This window comes from Gopherus evgoodei, chromosome 2 (assembly GCF_007399415.2).
Source record: "Gopherus evgoodei ecotype Sinaloan lineage chromosome 2, rGopEvg1_v1.p, whole genome shotgun sequence".
In the NCBI taxonomy this organism is placed as follows: Eukaryota; Metazoa; Chordata; order Testudines; family Testudinidae; genus Gopherus; species Gopherus evgoodei.
In genome coordinates, this window is record NC_044323.1 from 118,878,860 (window position 1) to 118,904,840 (window position 25,981).

At 44.7% G+C, this 25,981-nt stretch overlaps 2 protein-coding genes across 3 annotated transcripts in view; one reads left to right on the forward strand and one right to left on the reverse strand.

Annotated features, from left to right (window-relative positions):
• Nucleotides 1-2,052, reverse strand: part of EXOC3 (exocyst complex component 3) — a 37,625-nt gene extending 35,573 nt beyond the window's left edge. Inside the window, exon 1 of one of the 2 annotated variants that reach the window (XM_030551605.1) lies at nt 1,965-2,052. The gene's annotated coding sequence lies outside the window, so the exon portion shown is untranslated. Of the gene's footprint in view, nt 1-1,942 lie in introns of both variants that reach the window. The other variant, XM_030551607.1, reaches the window with a different exon arrangement.
• An 8,441-nt stretch (nt 2,053-10,493) lies between these two features.
• Nucleotides 10,494-25,981, forward strand: part of LOC115646112 (dynein heavy chain 5, axonemal-like) — a 297,132-nt gene continuing 281,644 nt past the window's right edge. Inside the window, exons 1-7 of the mRNA XM_030551608.1 lie at nt 10,494-10,807; nt 11,227-11,392; nt 17,222-17,322; nt 19,706-19,894; nt 19,996-20,070; nt 20,873-20,962; nt 23,445-23,516. Coding sequence (XP_030407468.1) covers nt 11,227-11,392; nt 17,222-17,322; nt 19,706-19,894; nt 19,996-20,070; nt 20,873-20,962; nt 23,445-23,516 — 693 coding nt within the window. The 5' untranslated portion in view covers nt 10,494-10,807. The remainder of the gene's footprint in view (nt 10,808-11,226; nt 11,393-17,221; nt 17,323-19,705; nt 19,895-19,995; nt 20,071-20,872; nt 20,963-23,444; nt 23,517-25,981) is intronic.

Genomic DNA, 25,981 nt, shown 5'->3' on the forward strand with positions numbered 1-25,981 from the left:
TAGGTGACATTATAAACAAGACATGGGCAACATCATCTCCTACAAATTGTAACCAAATTTGTTTGTCTGAACGATTGTCTGAAGTAAGACTGAATGGACTTGTAGATTCTAAAGTTTTACATTTATTTTTGAATGCAGTTATTTTTGTACATAATTCTACATCATATTCACAATTCAACAGTCATTATAATGAGATTGCACTACAGTACTTGTATTAGGTGAATTGAAATATACTATTTGTTTTTACAGTGCAAATATTTGTAATCAAAAATAAAGTAAGCACTGTGTTGTATTCTGTGTCGTAATTGAAATCAATATATTTGAAAATGTAGAAAACATCAAAAATATTTAAATAAATGGTATTCTATTGTTTAACCATGCGATTAATTTTTTTAATTGCTTGAGAGCCCTAGTGTGTACTCATATCTTGTTAAATGTTAGCCATGTAAACAGACAGTCCCTGTCTGTCACTACAGCTACTGATTCAAAGATCAAAAGGAAATATTAACATTTAGATTAATCTTGGGTGAAATAATGTCATTGTCTATATATCTCTTTAAAGTTAATGATAGACCACCTAATGGATAAATTGCCTTATGTTAATTTGTGTAGCTAATTATCAATGACGCTTAGCAAATAGACCTACTTCAAAGTCCCCATGATTGCCTATGTTCACCTAAGAACTCTTATGTGTCAAGAGAAGGCATGGATCTGTGTAAGAGACCCTGGGGTTCTAATCCTTTTTATTTCAGATCTGCTTTTTATTTCAGATCTGCTTGATGCAGGGGAAGCTTAAGCCACGAGGCTGAGCTCTCCCGTCCTAACCTGGAATCACCCTGAATATAGACATTGGACGATAACCTAAGAACTAATTCTGAAAGAACTTTTTGCAACTACAAAGCTCTGGGCACTGAGAGAAAAATAATTTAGGTTTCTGATATTCTGTTTAAAATTTTTACTGATGTAAAGTGCTCAAGGTGCTTTCACAAAGGGAGTTAATATAGATATCTAAATTAATGTTACAATACTTGTTTTAAAACAAGTTTGTACAAACTGAATTATGAGACTGACATTTTTCAAGAGCCAGAAAAAAGAGGAGTTGGGGAGCAGAGCATTGCAAGATATGAGGGAGAATTGGGATTTTGTCATAAGTGGAAAGGAATTAAGAGGAGAAAGAAGAGTAAAGACTAATTTGGGCCACCCTGCCCTCTCTTTCTTCTGTGCTTCAGGAGAGGCCCCTAATGCACAAGCTCTTCAGGACAGCAACTACATCAGGGAAGCAACAGGGCACCATTTAAAACTGCTTCCCACATTGAACATGTGATATTTGGACTCCATAAGCCATGAGCAATGGAGAGAACTGCTCAAAGATTCCCTGGCTACTCTTCAGCACTGGCCTCTGCAAATAAAAGATGATAAATCCTAAAATTCAGACCAGAACCCTCCAAGGTCAGAAATAATACAAGGACACTTGAATTCTACTTGAAAGCATACCACACAGAAAGGGCCTATCTGATCTATCCCACTGCACCTGCCTCTCAACAGCACAAAGAAAAAGGACCTGATGGTTGTTGTGACCTGCAAAGGATCCCAAGTTGTCCTGAGTTAGAGTCATACCACCACACACACACACGGACAAGGAGAACTACTGTTCCTTACAATATCTGTACAGCTCATCATGCCAATGAGACAACCACCAAACCCACCACAGGACCAGCCTGAACCGCCCCAGCACCAATCCCACCTGGGCCAGCCCGACCCCTCTCCCCTCCCCCCGGCACCAATCCCACCTGGGCCGGCTGCGGTCTGTGGCGGGGGCGGCTTCCCGCAGCGCCCGGCCCCGCGTCGGGGACTCCCCCGCCCCAGAGCCCGGCCCTGCCCGCAGCCCACTGGGCCCACCCGCAGTCGGCTCCACGCAGGAGCCAGGCGAAGCGACACCGACATCGAAGGCCGCCACCTCGTACCTGTGCGGCGAGCTCCCAGGAAGCCACTGACAGGGACCCAATGCGCAGGCGCGGACCTCGACGCCGGAATCGTAGAGCGTTAGTCCGGCACCTCAGACTCACTGCGCAAGCGCGGAACCAATTCTCTTCTGCCCCCAGTTTCTCCTATTGCACATGCGCGGAACCCTTTCCCCTTCCCTTCCCCCTCCATCCCGCCCAATTCCCCATTGCGCCTGCGCTGAAAGCGCTTTACTGCTGTCTGTGCGGGGGTCGCTGTGTTCTAGAGGGGCTTTAGCGCTCATTTCGCGCCCTTTCCCGCTGGCCAGGGCCGGCTCCAGGCCCCAGGCCGCCAAGCGCGTGCTTGGGGCGGCACGCCGCGGGGGGCGCTCTGCCAGTTGCCGGGAGGGCGGCAGGCGGCTCCAGTGGAGCATCCGCAGGCGCGCCTGTGGGAGGTCCACCGGAGCCCCGGGACTGGCGCGCTGCCGTGCTTGGGGCGGCGAAATGGCTAGAGCCGGCCCTGCCCCTTGTGCCCATGGGGCGGGATTTGAAAGCGTCTCCTGGAGAGCAGCGTGAAAGCTATTCCTCAGCCTGGCCCCACTGCCTAGAGCTCTGCTACCTGCGCCAGTGGCGTGACTGCAGCAGCAGTAGGCTGTCATCCTCTGTGTGGGCAGGCCGAGGGGGTGAGACACACATTTGCCAGTGGGTTTCACTGGTCTCTGGACTGCAGGGGAGGGATGAAAACACAGGGATCTTGGGCTCCATGCCAGGCTGTGGTAGGGAGCGTGCTGTAGTGGGCACAGGTCTTCTGCCTGTTCTCACCAAGCTTGATCTCCTCCATCCAACTTGTCCTTGGCACTATCTGTCTCTTCCCCACCCCTGGCTCTTTGTGCCAGTCCAGTTTCACATGCACACCTGTCTCCTTCACTGGAAGAGCTGTTGGATGCTGGAAGGCTCGGGTGCACTGGCAGAGATGGTGGGGACGAGGGGATTAGAGTGCATTGGCAGAGCTTGGGATGCAGGTGCCTCAAGTTTCCTGGTGCCCAAACAGCTGTGTACTTTGCATATGGGTGAGGATGTCCCTGGGCTCAGAGTGCACTGGCAGAGCTGGGGATGCAGGATTGGATAAGGTGCACTGGCAGAGCTGGGGGTGCAGTATAGGTGGTGGGTATCATAGGCCAGGGGAGACTAAGCTTCCCCTAACAGCCACGCCTTGCCCACACTTCACCCCAAGGTACCCTCATGCATCCTGCTCTTCCACTTGGCCCCAGTCCAGGCTATTCCTCTTTCCGCCCTTGCTCAGTTGCTCCACGAAGCGGGTGGTGCAGGCCTGCCAGGACTAGGGCTATCCAGTGCTCTGGGACTCAGGTTGCCCAGTGAGGTTGCCAGGTGTCTGGTTTTTGACCAGAACACCCGGTAGAAAAGGGACTGTGGTGGCTCCGGGCCACTTAAAGTTCAGTCGGCGGCGCAGCAGGGCTAAGGCAGGCTCCCTGCCTGCCCTGGCTCCGCATGGCTCCCAGAAGCGGCCAGCATGTCCGGCTCCTAGATACAGGGGCAGCTACGGGGACTCTGCACGCTGCTCCTGTCCTGAGCGCCGGCTCCGCAGCTTCCATTGGCTGGGAACCATGGCCAGTGGGAGCTGAGGTAGTGATGCCTGCGGCTGCAGACAACACACACAGTCCCCAGGTCCCTCCGACAAGGAGCCAGACATGTCGGCTGTTTCTGGGAGCCGCCTGAGGTAAGCCGTTCCTGGCCGGAGCCCACACCCCAAACCCCCTCCTGCACTCCACCCTCCTGCCCCAGCCCTGAGCCCCCCCAGCACCCTAACTCCTTCCCAGAGCCTGCATCCCCTCCTGCACTCTGAACTCCTTGGCCTCAGCCTGGAGCCCCCTTCTGCATCCCAATCCCCTCATTTTTGGTACCACCCCAGAACCAGCACCCCAGCCAGAGCTCTTACCTCCCCTGCACCCCAGCCAGGAGCCCCCTTCTGCACCCTGAACCCCTCATTTCTGGCCCCACCCTGGAACCCTCACCTCAACCTTCACCCCAGAGCTTGCAGGCCCAGCTGGAGACCTCACCCCCTTCCATACCTCAACCCCCTGCTTCAGCCTGGTGAAAGTGATTGAGGGTGGGGGAGAGTGAGTGACGAAGGGAGGGGGGATGGAATGAGTGGGTGTGGGACCTCGGAGAGGGGTGGGGCAAGGGTGTTTGCTTTTATGCAATTAGAAAGTTGGCAACCCTACCACCTGGCGCTTGGGCTGCCTGGTGCTCTGGGGCTGGGGCCTCTCGAGCTAGGACTGGGGTCGGGCAGCTGGCAGGCTGGGACTGGGGAGTACCCACGGGCCAGGACTTGGGGTGACTGGGGCGGGGTGCCTCCAGGCATGGTAGGGGGCTCAGGGTTCCAGTGGGAGAGGGAAGAGGAGTGGTCTTGGGCAGAAGGGGTAAGGCTGGGGGCTAGCCTCCCCAAACTGGGGGGGTTCATGCGCCACCCATGCGATGCAGGATTGGGTGAGATGTGCTGGCAGAGTATGGGGTGCAGGATTGGATGTGTTGCTCTGGCAGAGATCATGGTGCAAGGACATTGGGGTGCACTGATAGAGCTGGAGGTACAGGAAGGTTGGGATCAGGGCATTGAGTGCACTTGTAATGCTGGTGGGCAGGGTGGTTGTGCACTGGCAGGGCTGGCGCTGCAGGTTGGTTGGGGTGCAGGAAGGATGAGGTTCACTGGTAGAAATGGGAGGGTTAGGGAGTTAGGATGCATTGACAGACCTTGGGGATCCCATGTCACCTTCACCCGAGCCCCCAATCTCTCTCACTTGCCTATCATCCATCTCCAAAACCCCCATTGCAGCCCCAGACTCTTTTCTCCCTTTCCCCCACTTCTCCATCCCCAATATTTCTCCCATGAGAAGCATTCACATCTTATTTTTTTCCCAGAAAATACTTTTGATTATGTTCCCCCAAAAATGAAATTGTCACCATGACTCACAAATTGCAGCAACCTCCAGTCACTGAGTTCAATATTTCTTATGTCTTAGGTGGGGGCTTATGATGAACTTATCCTTAGTTGTGTTAATTGAAGGGTAAGCTTAATAAGTTTATGGAGGGGATGGTATAATGGGATAGCCTTATTTTGGCAATTAATTCGTCTTTGACTACTAGCAGTAAATATGCCCAATGGCTTGTGATGGGATGCTAGATGGGGTGGGATCTGAGTTATTACAGAGAATTCCTTCCTGGGTGTCTGGCTGGTGAGTCTTGCCCACATGCTCAGGGTTTAGCTGATCGCCATATTTGGGGTCCGGAAGGAATTTTCAGCCAGGGAAGATTGACAGAAGCCCTGGGGGGTTTTCGCCTTCCTCTGCAGTGTGGGGCATGGGTCACTTGCTGGAAGGTTCTCTGCACCTTGAAGTCTTTAAACCCTGATTTGAGGACTTCAATGGCTCAGGCACAGGTTTGATACAGGAGTCGGTGGATGAAATTCTGTGGCCTGCATTGCGCAGGAGGTCAGACTAGATGATTATAATGATCCCTTCTGACCTTAAAGTCTATGATTCTATGATTCACAGTCATCAAGAGGTCTGTGATTCATCCAGTCATTAATCTCAGTTTAACAATACAAGGAAGCAGAAGCAAACAGTTTTTTGGGGATGGCCTGGAACCCCTTGGTCAGATGACTGCACATTTGGACTGCCTCATGCTTCCATGAGGGATACCAAATTTAGAGCAATCTGAGTAACTGTTTGGATTTTCGAGCACTTACAAGAGTTGAGTTTAAAGTGCATAAAATGGCCGGGATGGAAACATTCTAGCCATTTTTCTGAACTCGTGCATGGGCAGTGTAAAAATGTACATTTTCTTAAATACTGTTCTCAGTTTGGGTCCCCCAAAGATTTAGTGTGTGCAGGGCCGTCCTTAGGATTTATGGGGCCCTACGCAGTATTATTAAACTGGTGCCCCTATGCCGGATGGCAGCCCAAGCTCACAGCCTGGTGGGGGAGGGGGAGGGGGAGGAGGGACTTGACAGCAAAGGATAATGAGATGCCCAGCCTGCCTCATGGTGGCGGATAGTCACAGTTTCCCGCAGAGACTTCCATGCACACTCCCTCATGCAGAATGGACATGAAGAAAGTACCTAATTAAAAGCACTAAAATTTGGGAATAAAAAATGGCAGTCACAGGTTTTTTGATATGCCCTGAAGTTTGTCAGAGATTTATTTGCAAAAACTTCATAGTAAGGGTGAGTCAGCTCTCCTGCTGAATACAACATTACATATAATGGAATACATGATGCAGCTCTTCTCTGTTTTACATTTTCTTCATCAGTATTTCTAAGTTGAATTTATATTTTAAATGTACTCAAATCTTAAACCAGCATTCCAGATTACTACATATTTAACTCACTGAAACAAAGACATTCTTGTAAATTAATCAGAGCGGTTTAGTGTGTTCATAACAATGTTCATTGCTTTTAGAAAAAGGGAACAGTAATTTACTTTGTGTGATCTCCATAACAAGAGACATGGTTATGAAATTTCACTAACTTTAAAAAAATATGTTTCCAAAGATTTTAGGTATAACAAGGATTTTGTCTTACTAAGGTACTGATTTTGCTGGAAGGTTCTTTTAAAACTAGTTTGTCGGATAGTCAGAAGTAAAGAAAGGGAACTCTTTGTCCAGCTATCTGGAAGGGAAGGACTGTTGTCCCTTTAAGGGCTCTCTTCAGTGGGGAGTGGGGGGAGAGATGGTGAAGGGATGGACAGAAAGGACAGGAAGACTTGGAAGCACTTTTTTTTTTAACTATAGTAATTAAAATGTGTATTTTAGATAAGGGAGGTCTTTTGAAGGATTTATTTAAAAAACTATGTGTGAAGATCCACACATTTAAGGCTAAAGATGATTGTGCATCTAAAACTCTATGCAAGCATTTTTTAGAAATGTGATTTTATAATCTTCACCAGCTCACTAATGAAATATTTTTAAAGCAAATTTTAAACTAAGGTCCTGTAGACTGACATGTTCTGTGTAAATATTACATTAATGCACAACTGTTTTGTCAGTAAAGTCAGAAACTGACAGTATAAAAATTTATTTGGGCATAAGCTTTCGTGGACATCTGATGAAATGGGTTCTAGTCCACAAAAGCTTATGCCCAAATAATTTGTTAGTCTTTGAGGTGACACAAGGACTCGTCCTTGTTTTTGCTGATACAGACTAACAGGACTACCACTCTGAAACCTGTCAGTATATACCTTGGGGTTGGCAAATGCCTGTTAAATGGTTTTATTACCCCTTGAATGTCTCTTTAACAGTTTCAATGTTGTGCTAATAGGTCTGGCAGGCTGGAGGTTTTTTCACTTTTAACTACTAGATTCCCTCCCAAGGAAGACTCACCAGGCTAGAGCAGCCACCTGTGGGAGCCTGCAGGAAGGGTCAGAACAGAGATAGGAAAACAAGAGGGTGGACACTAAGACCCAGTGGTGCCCCAAATTTTCAGGTGCTCTACGCAGCTGCCTATGTTGCCTATGCCTAAGGACGGCCCTGAGTGTGTGCCATGCACTACCTTGGGCAAAATTCAACAGACGTAGACCATTTTCACTTGCATCACATCAATAATATCATTTGTAATATGAATGCAGGGGACTGGACTAGATGACCTCTCGAGGTCCCTTCCAGTTCTATGACTTTATGATTCTAGCTCTGGGCAAAAAAAACACAACCCACCTAGAAACTTGTTAATTTAAAAAAAAAATGTTCAGGGTTTATGCTTCCAGAACCCCTGGCTCAAATTACACAGGGCAGTGTTGCAGTGAGAGACAATGCAGAGGCTGGAGTAGGAGTGAGATTCCTTACTACCCAGTGAAATCGAGCTGAAATCACTCAGAACTGGGCTAAGTGGCAGAACCTCAGAACTCGGCATTGCAGAGGTGGCAGTAAGCAGTGGCAGAGAGAACAGTGGCAGCAGTGGCACGTGGTGGCAGAGAGAGCGGCAAACGGCAGCAGAAAGAGCAGCAGTGCTGAGCAGTGGCAGAGGGGTCAGCCAGTGGCCAACAGTGGCAGTGGCCGCTGGTAGCGGCAATGATAGAGGCATTGCTCAGTGCCTCCCCGATGTTTTCAGGGGTGAGAAGTGAACCCATGTAAATGCGCCACTGAATTCTGGGATTTCTGTGACCTCAAACTGTGATGCTGACAAACCAGGTGCTTGCTCTTGCCCAGGCTGCAGGCATTACTAAGAATTAACAAACTCATAGCTGGAGACCAGGTTAGTTTTGCTCAAAATAGATTAATATATTATAAGAACGTATGAAGTGTTTAGATGCTATGAAATGCTTGTAAATTGCTTCGTGCGTTAATCTCACGTGTAATGTCGGTATTCCATGCTGTAAGAAAATATGTAAATTTTGCTTTATAACTTTGAAAATGTTTGCTCTGAACTTGTGAACTCAGGCATGGGAATTGTCTCTTCTGCCCATTCAGAAGGACGATCAAAATCAGATTGGCCATCAAGGAACATCGCAATACAAAGGATTGGTTAATGGCCATATCACACCCTGGAAATGCTATGTGAAAGGAAGCATGTCCTGTGGATTTGGAAGCTGAATGAAGGAAATAAAACAAAGTGACAGGAAAATTTTCCATCTCTTCATTGTTTAAATTTTGACAGGGCCAGAGACTCTACACTGAAGCAGAGATCCCCAGGGGTTACCCCTGGGTCCACTTTGAATTGACAGATCATGACAACTCTGTCACTCTTACGATTTAGATATCTCATTTGTGCATATATGTTTGCTTGCTTTAACCTGTAAATAACTCTCATTTCCTTTCTCTAGTTAATAAACCTTTATGTAGTTTATTACAGGTTTGGCTATGGGCATTATCTTTGGTGTAAGATCTAGGGTACCAATTGATCTTTGGGTAAGTGACTGGTCTCTTGGGACTAGAAGCAACTTGAATATTGTATGAATTTTGGTGGGAGTGACCATTTATCACTAAGTACGGTTTGTCTGGGTCGCAAGATATACTGGACAGTCTAAGGCAGCATTTTTCAGACTTTGGGTTATGACCCAGTACTGGGTTGCGGCATGTCAGGCACTGGGTCGCTCTGGTCAGCACCGGCAACCGAGACATTAAAAGTCCCATCGGCGGTGCTGCCCAGATAAGGCAGGCTAGTGCCTACCTGTTTTGACACCGCGCTGTACTCCGGAAGCGGCCAGCAGTGGGGCTGTGAGGCTCCATGCACTGTGCCTGCCCCAAGCACTGGCTCCACGCTCACCTTGGGACAGGGAACGGTGCCTGTGGGCGAGAGTCACACAAAGCTGCTTGTGTGCCTCCACCTAGGAGCCAGACCTGCTGCTGGTCACTTCTGGGGTGCATCATGGTTCACGGTAGCTGCCAGAGGTAAGTCCGCACCCAAACTCTGTGCCCCAATTCTCTGTCCCATCCCTGAGCCCTCCTCAAACCTGGAACCCCTTCCTGCACCCCAAGTTCCTCATCCCAGCCCCAGAGCGCTCACCCCGCAGCCCTCACTCCTGCACCCCAACCCTCTGCCCCAGCCCTGAGCCCCTCCCACATCCCAAGCCCCTCATCCCCAGCTCTGTTGGGTTATGGGCATCAACAGTTTTCTTCAACTGGGTCACCAGAAAAAAAGTTTGAAAATCACTAGTCTAAGGGGACTGTCTATGAGACTCCATGGTAAGCTCGTTATAGTGATCCAGGAGTTCACTTTTATTACTGCCTTGGTGAATCTAATTTTAGAACACATCATCGGTTTGGGGTGTCTACCCTGCTTCTTAACAGTCTGCCCTGAGGTTGGTATTCTTGCTTGTAAGCCATTACGGACAGCGTGACACAGACAACCAACTGTGAGAGGAGTGCAGCGGAGGGGCATGTTAAAGAGACATCTGTCCATTGAACTTTCACACCAGAGATGGGTAACTGAGGCAAAGGACACTGCCCAATGTGCTGTAGGGTAGGTGTTTACTTATGGTTTACATGCTTTTGAATTGTTGCGGTGTTTTCCCAAATGAATGCACCTAGGGGTGGTATTTAGTTTTCCCACATTACTGGGTGAAGGCTTGAGCCATTTATGTTTTGCTATGTTTAGAGAGCCCCTAGAAGATATTGAACTCAGCCCTTGTCCTGCGAACACCACGTCACAGAGGGGTTACAGGTAATACATTTAAAACAAATTACAAATGTCAGATATTGTCAGTTACAACAGCAACACAAATAGCAAGCAATAGAATGTATTTCATATTCATCTCTAAATAGCCTTGCCCCAGCAGAGAGAGATGAAGAAATGCTGTCTGAAAGTAATTGCTAAATCTTTTTTCTGAAATGGGTGTAGTAACTTTCACATAGTACAGAGCACAGGCAATTGCAAAATGGAACCTGAAGAAAATACAAAGAATTTCCAGCTCCCTGGGAGGTTGTTTTTAAGAAGAAACACTTCATTGCTGGGATACAGCTAACTATGCCCTCCCATGAGTCAGTGTACAATTCCACTGTGTGTATGTATGCTCCATAGCAACAGCACATTAGCAAGTGGGGAGGCTCAAGGGAGCTGTTTGTTTGGAGGTTTCCCTTCTCTTAGGGAGAAAATTAAATTACATGAAAAAGACTGATGGGCAATAATGAAATGAAACCTTCAGCAGGCAAAGCGGGGAATAGGGAGAGATGAGGTGTCTCTAGGGCTCTGGATTTTTTTGCTGGGTTTGCAAGAATTGCTGTAGCAGCTGAGGAATTCAGAGTGCCGAGGAAGACAGCAAATTCAAAAACCTGCTGAGAGAGTAAGCAAGTCTCCCAGCTCCTTGTGCCCCAGGCTTCTGTGCAGGACCTGCAACAGAGCTTACGCTCTCCCCAAAAGGGTGAGTTTCTAACTCCAATAATTGCAAATCTGAGCAAGGGATAATGACAGAGACAATCATAAAAACTCTCAGGATAGTTGCATTAAGGACAAATAGAGAGGGGCTTTTATTGTTTTACAAACCACCAGCTGGGGTAGTTTTGCAAAGCTAAAGCTGTGGGTAGTTTTGAGCTAAGTCCCATTTTGACTGAATTTGCTAAATCCTGAGATGGGAAGCAACTGGATCAGTGGTTTTGTGTACTGCTAGTCAAAAGTCCCCTGTTCTGTAGTGGTGGATGTTATAAATGGAAAAAAAACCTTGGAAGTGTAATAAATGTGCACCTTTCTTTTAATGTTACAAGGACAGTTTGTGAACGTCACTGTCCAGCTGTCAGTCATCTTCTGTCTCATTGTCTTAAGTTACTTTGTGTGCTGCTGCAGATGGAGGCGGCAGGGGGATGTGTGGCTGAATCAGGGGGCAGAGGTGAACTCAGTCCTGCTACCACTGAACCTGCACAGCAAGAAGCAGAACAAGAGCCAAGAGAGGCCTTAGCTGTCTCCAAGCCTGACGCTGAGCTCAGTCCACCTCTCATCACTATCAACAAAGGTAGGGGAAGAAATAATGGGAAACGCTTTATATTGACGCTATCTGGGAAATGGGTTTCTAGGAACATAAAAATAAACTCACTATTCAGTAGAATTTTTCACTTTAAAACAGGCCCCTGCACCTGTAGGGAAGGTAGGGCCTAGATTAACAAAGACTCAGAATCACAAACCTCACAGGGTGCTGAAGGCCCAGAGGTCCAGCCTAACGAGGCAGTGAAGTTGCGTGGCTTATCCCAGGGAGAAAGAGTGAGACCCCTAGGGAGTCTGGCACCCTGAAGGGGTCCTCTCAGAGACTGTTCCAAAACTGGGGCCATAGCACCAATCCTGTGGATCTGTGACAACATTGTTCGGTACTTTCAATTAAATGATAAAGACAATAAGGCGAGGGCTTCTTTAGGAGAAGGGAAAAGCAATATTTTGGAGTTATAACTAGAGAAAAAGAGGAAAGAGCTCAACAAAAATAGGTAGCAACAGATTCATAGAACTACAGATTAGAAAAAAATGTTGACAGATAACTAATACTATGCGGAAATTGAATATGCTGATGATAAACATTACTGAAAACCTCTCAGGTATACATAACAGAATTTCTATGAGAAAATAAATGTGACAAGTTGGTTCATGAACTTGAAGGGGTTCAAAAGTAATCTCACCAGTTAAAATGATCAGCAAGAGGAAGTTACACATCCTAGTGAAATATGTGTGTTTTCCATTGTAATCATAGTAACTTTCATATTCCAGTTATTCCATATGCTGAAGTTATTAAAACCTAACTGGAAGTAGGAGGCTTGCCAAAAATATGTGAGATTGATAATGAAAATTTAGATGAAGAAATAACAGAGACGTTTTAGAGGCAATAGCAAGTATGAAAAGTGGTGAAATTCCAGGGTCTAATGGGTTTCCAGCTTAATTTTAGAATGTATTTAGGAGATATTAGTTGGTTCTTTAATGGATATTATTAATACTGCTATAGAAGTGTAGCCCTTTTTAATTATTTCCATCTTGCTCTGCCCTGACTGGCTGTGAAGCCTCTCAAATAAAATTTGAACAAAAACCTTCACACCAAAACAGTCCTTTTCTCCCCAGGCATTGCAGCTGGGGTGCAGTTTTCCTAATGTTCCTCCATAGTTTGGAAGCAGAGTCAGAACATTTTAGTCTCAGCCTCCCTTGCCTGGGAGAGTTTAGTTTATAGTCCACAAAGGAAGTAAACAAACTAGCATTGATATGTATAACAACCTGTCCTGAACTCAGAGGTCATCAGCCCCGATCCAGCAATGCACTTACTCATGTGTTTAGCTTTAAGCATCTGAGTAAATCCATTGTCTTCTTTGGGATTCCTCATACACTTAAAGGTAAGCACATTCTGGAGTGTTTTGCTGGATCAGGGCTAAAGTTCTGAGCACTTTGCAGGACTGTGACCTTATTACTGTTGCTCCTTTGGCCTGAGCAGTTAACAGGTATTCTGGACATTGCAGCTTGCATGGGTGGCGGGTATCATAGGCTGGGGGAGGCTCTGCCTCCCCAGATATTGAGGCGTGGCCCTGTCATAAACAGATAGTTAGGGTTAATGTCTCTTTTACCTGTAAAGGGTTAACAAACAGTGAACCGGACACCTGACCAGAGGACCAATCAGGAAACAAGATACTTTCAAATCTCGGTGGAGGGAATCCTTTGTTTGTGTTTTTTGGGTTTTGCTTTGTTCTCTCTGGGTCCTGGAAGGGACTAGACGTGCAACCAGTTTTCTTGCCAATCTCCCTGCTACAGTCTCTTATATATTCAGAATAGTGAGTATTTAGTAGAAAAGGCGGTTATAGTCTTTTGATTGTTTTCTGTATTTGCAAATGTGTAGTTTGCTGGAAGTATTTTAAATTGTATTTTTGCTGGGGGGGAGGCTTCTTTCTAGTGTCTATAAGCTGTAAGACCCTGTAACTTTTACCATCTAAATTACAGAGACACCTTTTACTTTATTCTTTCTTTTTTTATTAAAAGTTTTGCTTTTAAGACCTGTCTGATTTTTTCCCCTTGTTAAGGCTCAAGGGAACTGAGTCTGTACTTAACAGGGAAGGAGAAGGGAGGGGAGAAGGGTGGAATCCCTTTGTTTTAGATTCACGGAGCTTGAATCTGTCTATCTCTCCAGGAGCCCAGGGCGGGAACACCTGGAGGGGAAGAGAAGGTGGGGGAACAAACCTGATTTCTCTGTGTTGTGATTCAAGGAGTTTGAATCACTGTAATCTTCCAGGGTAACCCAGGGAGGGGAAGTCTGGGAGAGGCAATGGTGAGGGAAGGGGTTTACTTTCCTTGTGTTAAGATCCAGGGGGTCTGGGTTTTGGGGGACCCCAGGGAAGGTTTTGTGGGGACCGGAGTGTATCAGGCACTCCAAGTCCTGATTGGTGGCAGCTATCAGATCTAAGCTGGTAATTGAGCTTAGAGGAATTCATGCTGGTACCCCAACTTTTGGACTCTAAGGTTCAGATTAGGGAAATATACCACGACAGGCCCCACCAATGCTCTGCCCCCAGGCTCCTTTCTGCCTGCTTCCCGCTTGTGGCTGGAGTCCAGTTTCCTTCTGGGGTGGCCCCGGCTCGGGCTGCGCCACCCACTCTTCTAGTGCTCCAGGGCTGGGGAGGGTTGCGGCCGTGCTGCCCACCCTCCTGGCACTCTGGGGCTGGGTGGGGGTTGTGGCCACACCACCTGCTCTCCCTTTGCTGCAGGGTTGGGGGCTGCAGCCATGCTGCCTGCCCTCCCAGTGCTCTGGGGAAGGGGGAGCTGCGGCAGCACTGCCAGCCTCCTGGTGCTGGGGAGGGAGCTAGGCTAGGGGGTGGACTGGCGGCTCTGGTGGAGGGGCTTTGGGCTCCGGTGGGGGGGGGTATGGAAGGGCGGGGCCTTGGGTGGAAGGGGTGTGGCTGAGGCCTAGCCTCCCCCACCTGGCGATTCACACGCTACCCGTAGCAGCTTATTTCCATTAGGAGAACTCCAAGCCTGCCTTTCCAGCTTCCACTCTGCCCAAAAAGCCACACTACCAGAATTTCTCCTGCTTTTTCTTTGCTTTGTGTCTGCTCTCTGGTTCGCTGTTTACACATACCCTGATGGACAGCAGCAACCATATCAACCCCTGGCCCCTGAGTTTGCATTCACTTTTGTCCTTGGGCCATGGCGTTCATTGTTTTAGCTATCACTAGATGAAGGGGCATTTAATCGATCCCTCATTCACCTGAATGGAAGGTGACTAGCATGACCATCAGCTTCACAGTTTGATTGATCAGACATGTTTGCTGGGACCCTCCCAACATCTAGCATAACAATATAGTGCTGAATCAGGACCTCAACATCCAAATGTCCTAATAGCTAGACACACTCACACACTCTTCCATTCCACAACAGACTGCCTGTATATTCCAACATACAGCCACCTACCATGCATGCACCCAGTTCTTCACAGTCACACACAAGCTCAGGGCATCTGCACCTGTATTTCCCCTCAGTGGTCCAGCAAAGGCACTCACTCTCAGGCTTCCATCTCCCGAGCCATTGCTTTCTTGGGTGGAGTCCTGTGTCCCTGTCTCTCCTGACCAGAGTATCTCTAGGTTGAACAGTTCCTTGTCTTCACTGTGTTATTCCCAGAAAAGAAGAGTCTGCCTAAGCAAGCCTGTTTGCCTCCCGCTTCAGTGACTCAACACAGCGTGACTGCTCTTAGTTATAAGTTATCACACAACTTTTCCTAAGCAAGCATATTTTATTCTTAAGGTAAAACTACTACAGAGAAAATACATTAAAACAATAAAAGAACCCGTACCCATGCTAATAAGCTTACCAGAGATCACCCTCCACCCCCCGCCCAAAGACTCTGGTCAGAGTGTCAGTCCTTCCAACTGTTCCCTACGAATCCCCTCCCCCGTGCTGTAGAATGGAGATCTTGTCCATTTGCTGGATCAGATCAAAAGGTCTAAGGCTGTTTAAAACCAGGTTTCTTATCCAGAAATCCGCTCTTTGTCTGTTGGTCCCAGGAGAATCCAGTCTGAACAATATATGTGAACCTCTCTAGGATGGTGGTTCGAAAGACTGATTACTGAAAGAATTACTTTTGCAGACACCATCCTAGAGCAGTTACATATTATCTCACAACAACACTTGAACAATTACATTTTGAATAGTATGGACCCCCAAAGTATTAAACTCAGTTCAGTAAGGTCTGTCCAGGATATTGTTAATTTATCATGTTAACGTTGTGTGTTAGTGTGACTGTGAGGAAAAGGATTTGCATTGTGGATAATTGTGATTTGGAAAGGAAAGCAACTTTGTTGTGTGGCTGAGGAGTCTATGAGTGTGTTTGTGTGGTAAGGCATGTAAATGGATGTTGATACTGGTTTACTAGGTGATTTCCTTTATTTTTAATAATTGTGTTTAAAGGAAATGCACTTAAACAACCTCATGTATGGGAATATTACATCAACAGGGGAGCAGGAAAAACATCTTTTTAATATAAGAGATAGAAAGCCATTCAGGACAATAAAGGATGCTCTATCCAGAAACTGGAATTTTTAAAAAATTAGTCAACTTAAAAAAAAATCAAGTTCACAGAGTACTTTTAATTTTTAGAGGAGGACGATTTTAGTTTATGTCTGTGTTATTTATCTGGAATCACACAGCATAGGATTCTTTCACACTAGTGATATAGAATATTGATGGCGCATCGATGTATGATTTTTAGAGCTAGCTCTAGGGCTGGTCAAAATTTTTCTGTTAAAACTGAAACAGAAAATTGGGTTTTCCAACTAAACTGCAACTCCCATAAGGCACCATGTAGGTGTTTTGAATAAAAAATGTTTATCTTCAGCTGCAAGCTTTTGGCTGATAATGTTAGGTTTTCAGCCAGAATTTTTAAAGTTTTTGACAGAAATTTTTAAATTTTAATTTTTTCCATGGGAAGAAAGACCATGTTCCAACTTGTTCTTGATAGCATCCAGAGACCCAATCAGGACCAGGGCTTCATTGTTCTAGATGCTGTACAAGCATACATGAAGACACAATCCTTCTCTCAATGAGCTTGCAAGACAAGTGACATACAAAGGGTAGTGGGAGACTGTTACAATTAAATGTATACAATTTTCTTCTAATAATTATGAATAGTCCAGTTCATAGAATATCAAGGTTGGAAGGGACCTCAGAAGGTCATCTAGTCTAACCCCCTGCTCAAAGCAGGACCAATCCCCAGACAGATTTTTGCCTCAAATCCCTAAATGGCCCCCTCAAGGATTGAGTTCACAACCCTGGGTTTAACTGGCCAATGATCAAACCACTGAGCTATCCCTTCCCCCTGCAAGCATTACTTTCCTTGAGCAGTGCTGCATTCCAAATTAAAAGTACTGCTCACAGCGTAAGGTACAATTTGAGTAAGGGTAGCAAAATCAAGCCCAAAGGCATTGATTTCTTAGAGACACTGTGGCAGAGGTAGGTCTTGAGAGAGTAGTGGCACTATGGATTAGTTCAGGGAAAGATTTGCATTCTTCCTGTCAAATATATATGCATGTATTTGTTTAATTTATGCTCGCAGTGTTACAATTTTTTTCAATTAACATGTAATAAAAAAATCCCCAAAACGATTGTGCATGTGGTACTATTCTGTTGTTAAATAGATACTCAGTATCACTTGCACCAAGGAAGGGCTCGCTGATCTATAATTCCCAGAATTTTCCTTGATTCCTTTTCAAAGATAGATGCTTTATAGCAACTTTCCTATCATCACGTGCGATTGTTGGTGTTAAAGATGCACTGTATTGCATATACAGCCAGTTAATATGAATAACTATAGCTTGCCATTTCTTTATCCTAGATGGTGAAGGAAAGGGCCACAGGCGTAGAGGCGCCTTTAAGAAGAATATTACTGAGCCAGGATCAGCTATAATAGTGTCATCTTCAACTGCTGCTGTTTCGGCAAGTGATTTCATTTTAAAATCTCTTGTCACCTAACTTTGTCTTTTAACTATCAAAGCTTTTCCATTACAGATCATTCTTGAAGGGTTCATTGTCAAAATGCAGTTGCTAAATTTGGTACAGACCTGCAAGGTGCTAAGGCCTGGATCCTCGAAGATATTTAGATGCTTAATTCTCATTGAAATCAATGGGAGTTTGGCACCTGCATACCTTTGAGGATCTGGGCCTAAGTATCTTTTGGGTGGTGCCGAGTTCCTTCAGCCTCTGTTGACTGCAGTGAATAGCAGTTCCTAGGAAGCCCTCATTGCATGTGCAGAAGCAGACCTGTTATTTTCTGTGGTTACATATTTTTATATTTGGTTTCAGTGTCACACACTGATTCACCTCTTTTCTTTGTCTTCCTAGGTTATAGGTAACCTAGGAAGACTTGACTAAGTGCTTCACAAACAAAGTGAAGGAAGCTTACACTAGGAATGTATCCTCATTCTGCTTCCATTTGTGGTCTGAATAAAAATGTCAATATGCTGTATAGCTTCTCTGTGTCACAATCCTCACTCAGAAAAGAATTTAAAAATATCCTACAGCAGTGGAATTGTCAAAAAACAACAGCAGCAAAACCTACATCCGATAATATATATAAAATGATGCTTGATTAGTCACCTAATAACCATATTTAGAGACAAGGAAGGACTGAATTTCCAGTATTTTATCCATCAAAGAGATGATAAACTCTTACTGCAGTGACATTAGCTAGAGTGCTAATTAAGAATGGCACCACTAACTGCTCTAAATTAAACTTATATACTCCTGTTATACCTAGCCATTATCACTAATAATTATAAGTTCAAGTGGTAAGTCTTCTGACTCTAGTTGAATGACATTTGGCTTTCATCCTGGGCTTATTGTAATACAAAACAAGAAAATCTGTTTCTGGCATGGGAGTCAGAGCTGTGACATTAATAATAGAGATGGCTCATAAATAGAAGAATTCTGTGTGGATCAGAAAAATGTGTCTCTTAGAGGCATAAGAATAGATCTGCCAAGTAACTAGTTATTTAGCTGCTATTCCTGTGTCCTGGGCTCAGAGAGGTAAGGGAAATGCTTCTGAGAGGTAGGAAAGGAAGCTTAGAAACATCAGGACAGATTTTCTGGTGCAAGACTAAAGTGTAGGGGAAAAGGTGGCTTTGGGTCACATGTGTGCTCCCCAATTCAGTGACCAAGGGGGGGGAGGGTCAACCCAACCTCTGAAGTAATTAAGAGCATGCTAACAGCTACTATAATTTGTACCTGACTGTCCCGTGCCTCAAGAACTGTTCCATTAGCTGGAGATTGCTGGAGTATAAGGATACTGTCCCATTTTTCCCAGCCATACCTCCTGCACTGGGAACAGGGAGGAGGGGAGTTGTAAGAGCAATTAAGTCAGCCCCATACCACACAAGCAGTTTCCTGCAGATGAAGGAAATGCTCAGGTTGGTGGTTAAGATGAATGGCTGTATGACTGCTTTGTGCTCCAGGACCCTGCAAACCAGAGGACCTGGCTCATTGGAATTAATCTTTACTTTTCATTTTTCTATGAGGTGTATATTTCTTATAAAACTGATAAAGATTTGCTATTTATTTCAAAATTTCTTCTTCACCATGTGCTTTCCTCCTTATTATACAGATCTGAAGGTTGTTTAAAAATCCTTTGTCTGTATGGGCTTTTTTCTTTCCATTTCTATTACAGTCCTCCTCTGAGCTACATCCGAAAGCCCAGTTAAACATGTTCCAGTGAGAGAGGAGAGTGAGGCTGATGGTGATTTTGCTGTGGAGCTGTTTGTTTGTTTCTGTTGAGTAACAGTCTTGCAATGGTAGTTCACAGTGCTGACAGTAGAGATGGGCGTGGACCAAAAGCTGAGAAATAAACACTTAGAGGTTTGGAAGCTGGATTTCCAGAGTTCAGCATCTATGGATTAGGTCCATTTTTTGACATACGTTTTTATTGTGAACTTAGGTCTGAGTACACCTCTATTTCTGGGGTGCAGATGTGAAGTTTTGATTGTATTGGCCCTATAATGTGTAATATTTTTGCCTTGGAGAGTTCCCTAGAACTGATGTTCCTCTCTTTTTTTAATTTAACTTTGTAATGGTATTTTCTTGTACAATATTGTAGATATCAATCTATGCAACTATTTGTATCATTACTGTAAAATAAAAACTTTAAAAAAATTTAAAATGTGTTAAAAGGAATTCACTAAACCAAGTAATGTACCTTCCATCAAATCTCCCTGTTTAAAAATTTTTGAAACTGTTTTAAAAAGCAACAGCATATGCTGCTTAAATTTTAAATGAAAAAAAGGATGCTGGAAAATAATATATTTTCTAAAACATTTTTATCTTCTAGCCAAATGGGAAGAAAAATGTAATGCTATCCAGTGAAGCTAAGAAAGAATTGGCCAAGCAGGCCAAAGTCACCAAGGAAGAGAGAAGAGCTCATTTAGATGACAGACACAAGTATTTGATATTAAGATTAGCAGATGGAATAGGTTTAAATGAACAGGAAGTAGAGGACTCTGTTATTTCTGATGAAAAGGTAATATTTATTTTGTATCTGTGAAATGTTTCCTAAATTGCCATACATCAGATTTTTCTCAGACTATTTTATTATTAACTAGCACTGTAATTTTGTTTTAGTTTCAGCTTGTAGGAGAATTCTTTGCAGAGAACAGACTTAAAAAGTTACTTTTCTTTTACCAAGATGCATGGCAGGTATGTTTCTAGCATTACTGTTTTCAAATAGCAAAGTTAGATTAAAACATTTTTGAAAGGCAATTGCATATTTATTAGCTCAGAAAATCTTAAAGAGCATTCTCTTATATACATTTGTATTTACAAACCATAGATCTAATTCTGCTCCCTCTGAAGTCACTGGCAAAATCCCCATTGACTTCAGTGGGAACAGGAGCAGGCCCTCTTGGTATGGTATGGTACTATTCTTAATCTCAGTAGAAAACAGAAGACTCAGAAATGGCCAAAAGAGGAAGTTATCAAGATTTAAAAAGGGATTGACTGTTCACTTTGGCAAACTGTTCACTATGATAAGACACTCAAAAACTAGAGGAACTAATTGTGAAAACAGGAGAATTGGACCAAGTATTTAATTCTTCCCTTCTGGTCTGAACCATGCCCAGCTCTAGTGACAGGAAAGCACTGATTCAAGATCAGGGACGGGCTCTCTGCTCCTTCCATGTGGCTTTGAACAACCTTCTCTCATGAAGGAGGTTTGCCTATGAAACATTGCAGACTAAGTTTTCTGACTTTTTTTCCCTTCCCTCTCTGAGTTTTTCTGTGAGAGGGGAACTTTTAAACCAATTGCAGGAGGCTATGATTGTGCACTTGTTACTCAGATAAAACGGAGCCAAGAATTATGTCTAGAGCTATGGATTCATCTGTGATTCAGAATAAACTATAGTTATAGTTCATACATTTAATTAGGATGAATTACATAATGAGTAATAGTTTCCATGGAATTTTTATTTTAGTAACATCTTATTTATAATTTAATTGGCAGCAAAAGTCAAATGTTCCTTTGAGGACAGATGGGTCTTCCCCAAGTTCACTTTTGCAGAAGAAGTTATTTATTACAATGGGCTCTACCGAGGTATGATCCATTTATTCCTTAGATTAAATTTGTGAATGCTTTTAGGATGGATAATACGGTATACTGGTAAGTGCTAAATATTGTGCAGAGTTAAAATAGCTTTATATAATTGTTAGATATACCAATGTCTCCATACTTACAAGTTCTCCCACCAGATTATAAACTGAGATGAGAATTCTACAGGAAAACTGACTTTAAAGGCAATGTTGTTTAACAGATTTCAGAGCTCATTGTCAGGAGGAAAGCTGGTCAAATAATTCATTGTTAACAGTATTGTAAATGTTGGAAGTTTTTTTTAAACAAGTGCTTGTAATTCATGAATTATATTTTTCACTATTCAGCCATTTCTAGTTTAGAGGTAGATCCCACAATAAAAAGAAATTTTTGTTCTTTAAAATGTACATATTTTTTGAGAATGTATATTTTAAAGGATAAAAATTATGTATATTCTTCCAACAAAATACTTTTAGTTTTGATTCTATTCCATACTATATAGGGAATACCTCCCGCATCACTGTTATATCTGAGCATCTTCTAGTAGTGCACTAAGTGACATTTGGGGTCAACCTCCGAATAGGAGTTGTGGGGGTAAACAAATTAATTAGATTTAATAGACAGCTGGACAAATTTTTAAATGCAGTTGTGTGATGAGGTTGCTTGTGATGGTAGGGGGCAAGGTTCGACAGCTCTGGAGCTCACTTCTAATTTACATCTTATGTGGGAGAAAAATGAGTTCTCACTCTGAGGTTGGTTGCAACATTCCAGAAGCAACAAGCCGGGGTGTCTCTCCTATTCTCTGTCTGTGGCTCATAATTGTCTAATCTCTTGTGGGTTGTAATACTTGCCTCTCATTTCGGTTGAGTTTAGTCTGCAGGTGCTGGGTGATGTTGGCGGACTAGAGGTCAGACTAGAAGATTTAACGGTCCTCTCTGGCCGTAAACTCTGTGACTTTGTCAGCAGTGTCCACATGTTCACGTAATGCGCAGCAGGCTATTGTGACACCCCGGCTTGTTGCAAACTAAGTGTTTGTGTAGACAAGCCCTCAGAAAAGGCATGTTAAAAAAGAGTGTCTTGCACTTGGAGCACACGGTGGTGAGGTTTGTGATGATCTTTAGTTCTTGGGGGAGTTCATTCCATAGTCTAAAACCATGAAAGCTCAGTCTGTTGCACAGATGAGCTTTACCTTATTGCAGAAAGTCTTGCTGTGCCTAAGGAGTCGAGTCATGGTCCTTGTTCCGGAGTTTTAGCGATCTTTTAGATATGCTGTGCCCTGGCCATTGAGTGCCTTCAAGGTAAGAACAGAGACCTTGAACTTTGCTTAACGTTCTATGGGAAGCCAGGGTACAGAGCTAAGGACAGATGTGACGGCCTGCGTTGCTGAGGAGATGCACTGAGATGTTCTGTACTAGTTGGAGTTTCCTAATGGATGATGATTTCATGCCCACAAAGCCGGCCTTAGGGCGCCATAGCCGGGGGGGCGCCACAAGGGCCTTGAGGTTCCCCAGACTGGCAGTGGCCGGACTTCTCTCTTCTCCAGCCCCTCCCCTGCACTGGGCTGGTGGGCTTCTCCCCACCTCCACTCACCTGGCCCTCCCTCCTTCGCTCCTCAGCCGGCCAGCTGAGGGCTCAGCTCTGTACCAGCCCTGGGGAGCCCAGAGCGGCGCGGCCGGGGCTGGTCACTGGCAGTGTGCCCCTGCCTGCTGCCTGGAGTGGAGCCGAGTCCCTCCCTGCCTGCGGTCCTGCACCACTTGGTCTCCAGCGTGGGCCGGCTGGGCTGGGACCAGGAAGAGTGAAACTTCCATGTGGGGGGAAGCTGGAAGGGGGACTTAAAGTGACAGTGTGTTCACTTTATTTTGACCATCTCTAGTTGCATATATCTGTATGGTGTCTAGCACAGTTGGGATCTCATCTTTGATTGCAGTTCTTAAGTGATACCGTAATATAAATAAATAATAAAGAGAAACATGGAGCACAGAATTTTATTCAGATTTAAAGATTTTCATTTTATTTGTAAGCTCATTTAGCTGTAGATACTTGTAATTTAGCTGAGTGTTGTCTGAGAAACTGGTTCTAATCCACCAGAAGGGAAAAAGGAGATGTTAGACATTTAAAAATGTATTTGGATTGAAAAAAAAACCACTTTTAGGGATTTTTTAAAATTAAATAAATGGAAGGAAAGAATATTCCAAAATGGTTCATTCTGGCCTAAAAATACGATGAATCTATGGAGGTACTTGAAATGCTTGAAAATTGAACATTTCCTCAAGTATACTCAATGAATTAATGCCAACTGAGAAACAAAACTGAGTGATTGATATTTGAGAACCAGTTATTTGCCTGGAAATGTACAGAAGTCTCAGTAAATAGTTTCTTAAATATTTTCAAGTAATTGATTTTTCTTTATAATTTAGTTTTTGTCTCTTTCCAATTTGTTGAGTATATTATTTTTACTTGTATGTATTATATCTGTCTTTTTTTACAGGGCTTAACAGGAACTTGTGCATTTTTTCTAAGGACTACAGATAAAGCAATAACTACAGCAAATATCTCTCAGGTCAGGCAAAAATCAGATAATGTCTACAGCTTGCTTAAAATTTAGGACTTGATCCTACAAACCTTTACTCACACAACTAGTCTCAATGGAGTTAGATAAAGCAGCAGGGAGTATTTGCATGAAAATGGCTACTTGGTTATGTTAGGATGTTCATTTATGATCTAGAAAAATATTTACAGCCTAGCAGTGTTCTGATGTGAATAATTATGCAGATAGCTATTCACAGGATTTATGATGAACATCAGAAAAGATATAATAACCCATTGTATGAGTAAAATTCCCTTCTTGTCCGAAGTGAAAATGTAAAATTCAATAGAGAAATGTTTAAACCTGTAGACATTACTATATGACTAATTCTTATTCATGCAAGTAACCCAATAAAGTAAATGGGGCTGATCACATGAGTAAGGGTTGTGGGCTGAGGCGTAAGTCCAGAAGCATAATCAGAGGATTAAGGAAGGATACTTGGGATTCAGGCCCAGTCGTCTAAGCCGGTGTGAGCAAACTTTTTGGGCTGAGGGCCACATCTGGGTATAGAAATTGTTTGGTGGGCCAGAAATGCTCATGAAATTGGGGGTTGGGGTGTGGGAGGGGGCGAGGGCTCTGGCTGGGGGTGTGGGCTCTGGGGTAAGGCCAGAAATGAGGAGTTCAGGGTGCAGGAGGGGGCTCCGGGCTGGGGCAGGAGGTTGGGGTGCAGGCTCTGGGGTGGGACTGGGGATGAGGGATTTGGGGTGCAAGAGGGTGCTCCGGGCTGGGACCGAGGGGTTCGGAGGGTGGGAGGGGGATCAGGGCTGAGGCAGGGGTTGGGGCACGGGGGGTTGAGTGGGTGAGGGTTCTGGCTGGGGGTGCAGACTCTGGGGTAGGGCTGGGGATGAGGGGTTTGGGATGTATGAGGGTGCTCTGGGCTGGGACCGAGGGGTTTGGAACGCAGGAGGGAGATCAGGGCTGGGTCAGGGGGTTAGGATGCGGAAGGGGCTCGGGTGCAGGCTTTGGGTGGAGCTTCTGGAAGCAGCGGCATGTCTCCTCTCCGGCTCCCCCACGGAGGCATGGAGGCGTGGCTAGGTGGCTCTGCTGCTGCCCCATGTGCAGGCACCACCCCTGCAGCTCCCACTGGCTGCAGTTCCCAGCCAGTGGGAGCTGCAGAGCCAGCTCTTGGGGTGGGAGCAGTGTGCGAGCCCCCTGGCTGCCCTTATGTGTAGCAGCCAGAGGGGGGACATGCCACTGCTTCCGAGAGCCATGCGAAGCCATGACACACCCGGAGGGGGCCAAGCCCCAGACCCTGCTCCCCAGTGGGAGCTCAAAGACCGGATTAAAAGGTCTGACACACCAGATGTGGCCTGCGGGCTGTAGTTTCCCCACCCCTGGTCTAAGTGGACTCAACATAGCAGTGAGTCAGTGAGACACTGAGTTTATTGGTGGGTGAGGAGGTCAATATTGTGGAATGCACTTGGAGGAAACAATGAGATAGACCTGTCTGGGGTAGGGAGGAACAGGTGTTTTGAGAGAGACAAGGATAAATGAGTCAGTGGAGTCTGAGAAGGCGGTTCCATGATGTGAGAACATGAAGTTTTGAATGTATCCAGGCCCCATTTAACCTTTATCCACGAGTCAGAAGGACCCCAAATGGGAACAAATCAGTAGAATGCAGGAATAAAGAGAGCTCTGCGGGATGTAGCTACTGACATTAGTGAACTTAGTCTTTCTAAAAGCCAAGAAATATACATGAATACCAGCAAATGTCTTAGACTGCCTTCAGCTTATCTAATAAAATATTTATAACAGCGCTATTACAGAGAAGAGGGGGAGAGACATTTTCAGCAGAAATTTGAAAAAGGAGTTGAGGATGCTCAGCATAACTCAGGATTGTGTCCCTTCCCCCTCCCCTCCCCCCGATTTCAACAAAAGCACATTTCTGGCTCTAAGGCCCTCGGTCAAAAAAATCATTAAACTTGTCTTTAACTTAAGTATTTGCTTAACTTTAAGTGCTTTTCTGAATTGGAATGGACTTAATTTTGTGCTTAAATGCTTAAGTATTTTGCTTAACCAGGGCCCAAGTTAGCACACAGAAGAAATTGTGGCTTTGTTTCTTTAATAATTTTAAATTGTTTTTGTATATTGTGACAATTTAAAATTAATTGATTTATTTTTTCTTTTAAAACAAGGTGGTGTGATTATTTACTTTAGACTGTTTGTTTAATTTACCCCTCATCTTGAATCTGGGTGCATTAAACATCTGTGCCCCAATCTTTCAAACACTTATGCATGTGTTTACATTTAGTCACATGAGTAGTCACCCTACTAATGTGAGTAAAGCTATGCATGTGTTTTATAGGTTTGCAGGATCAAATCTTGGTAACACACAAACACAGTTACTAACAGTTGGCTGCAAGCCTTGCTTTCCTCTACTCACTGTCAATGAAAGTTCCTTTTCAACTGCACAACCAAATTATGCAAACACCAAATTG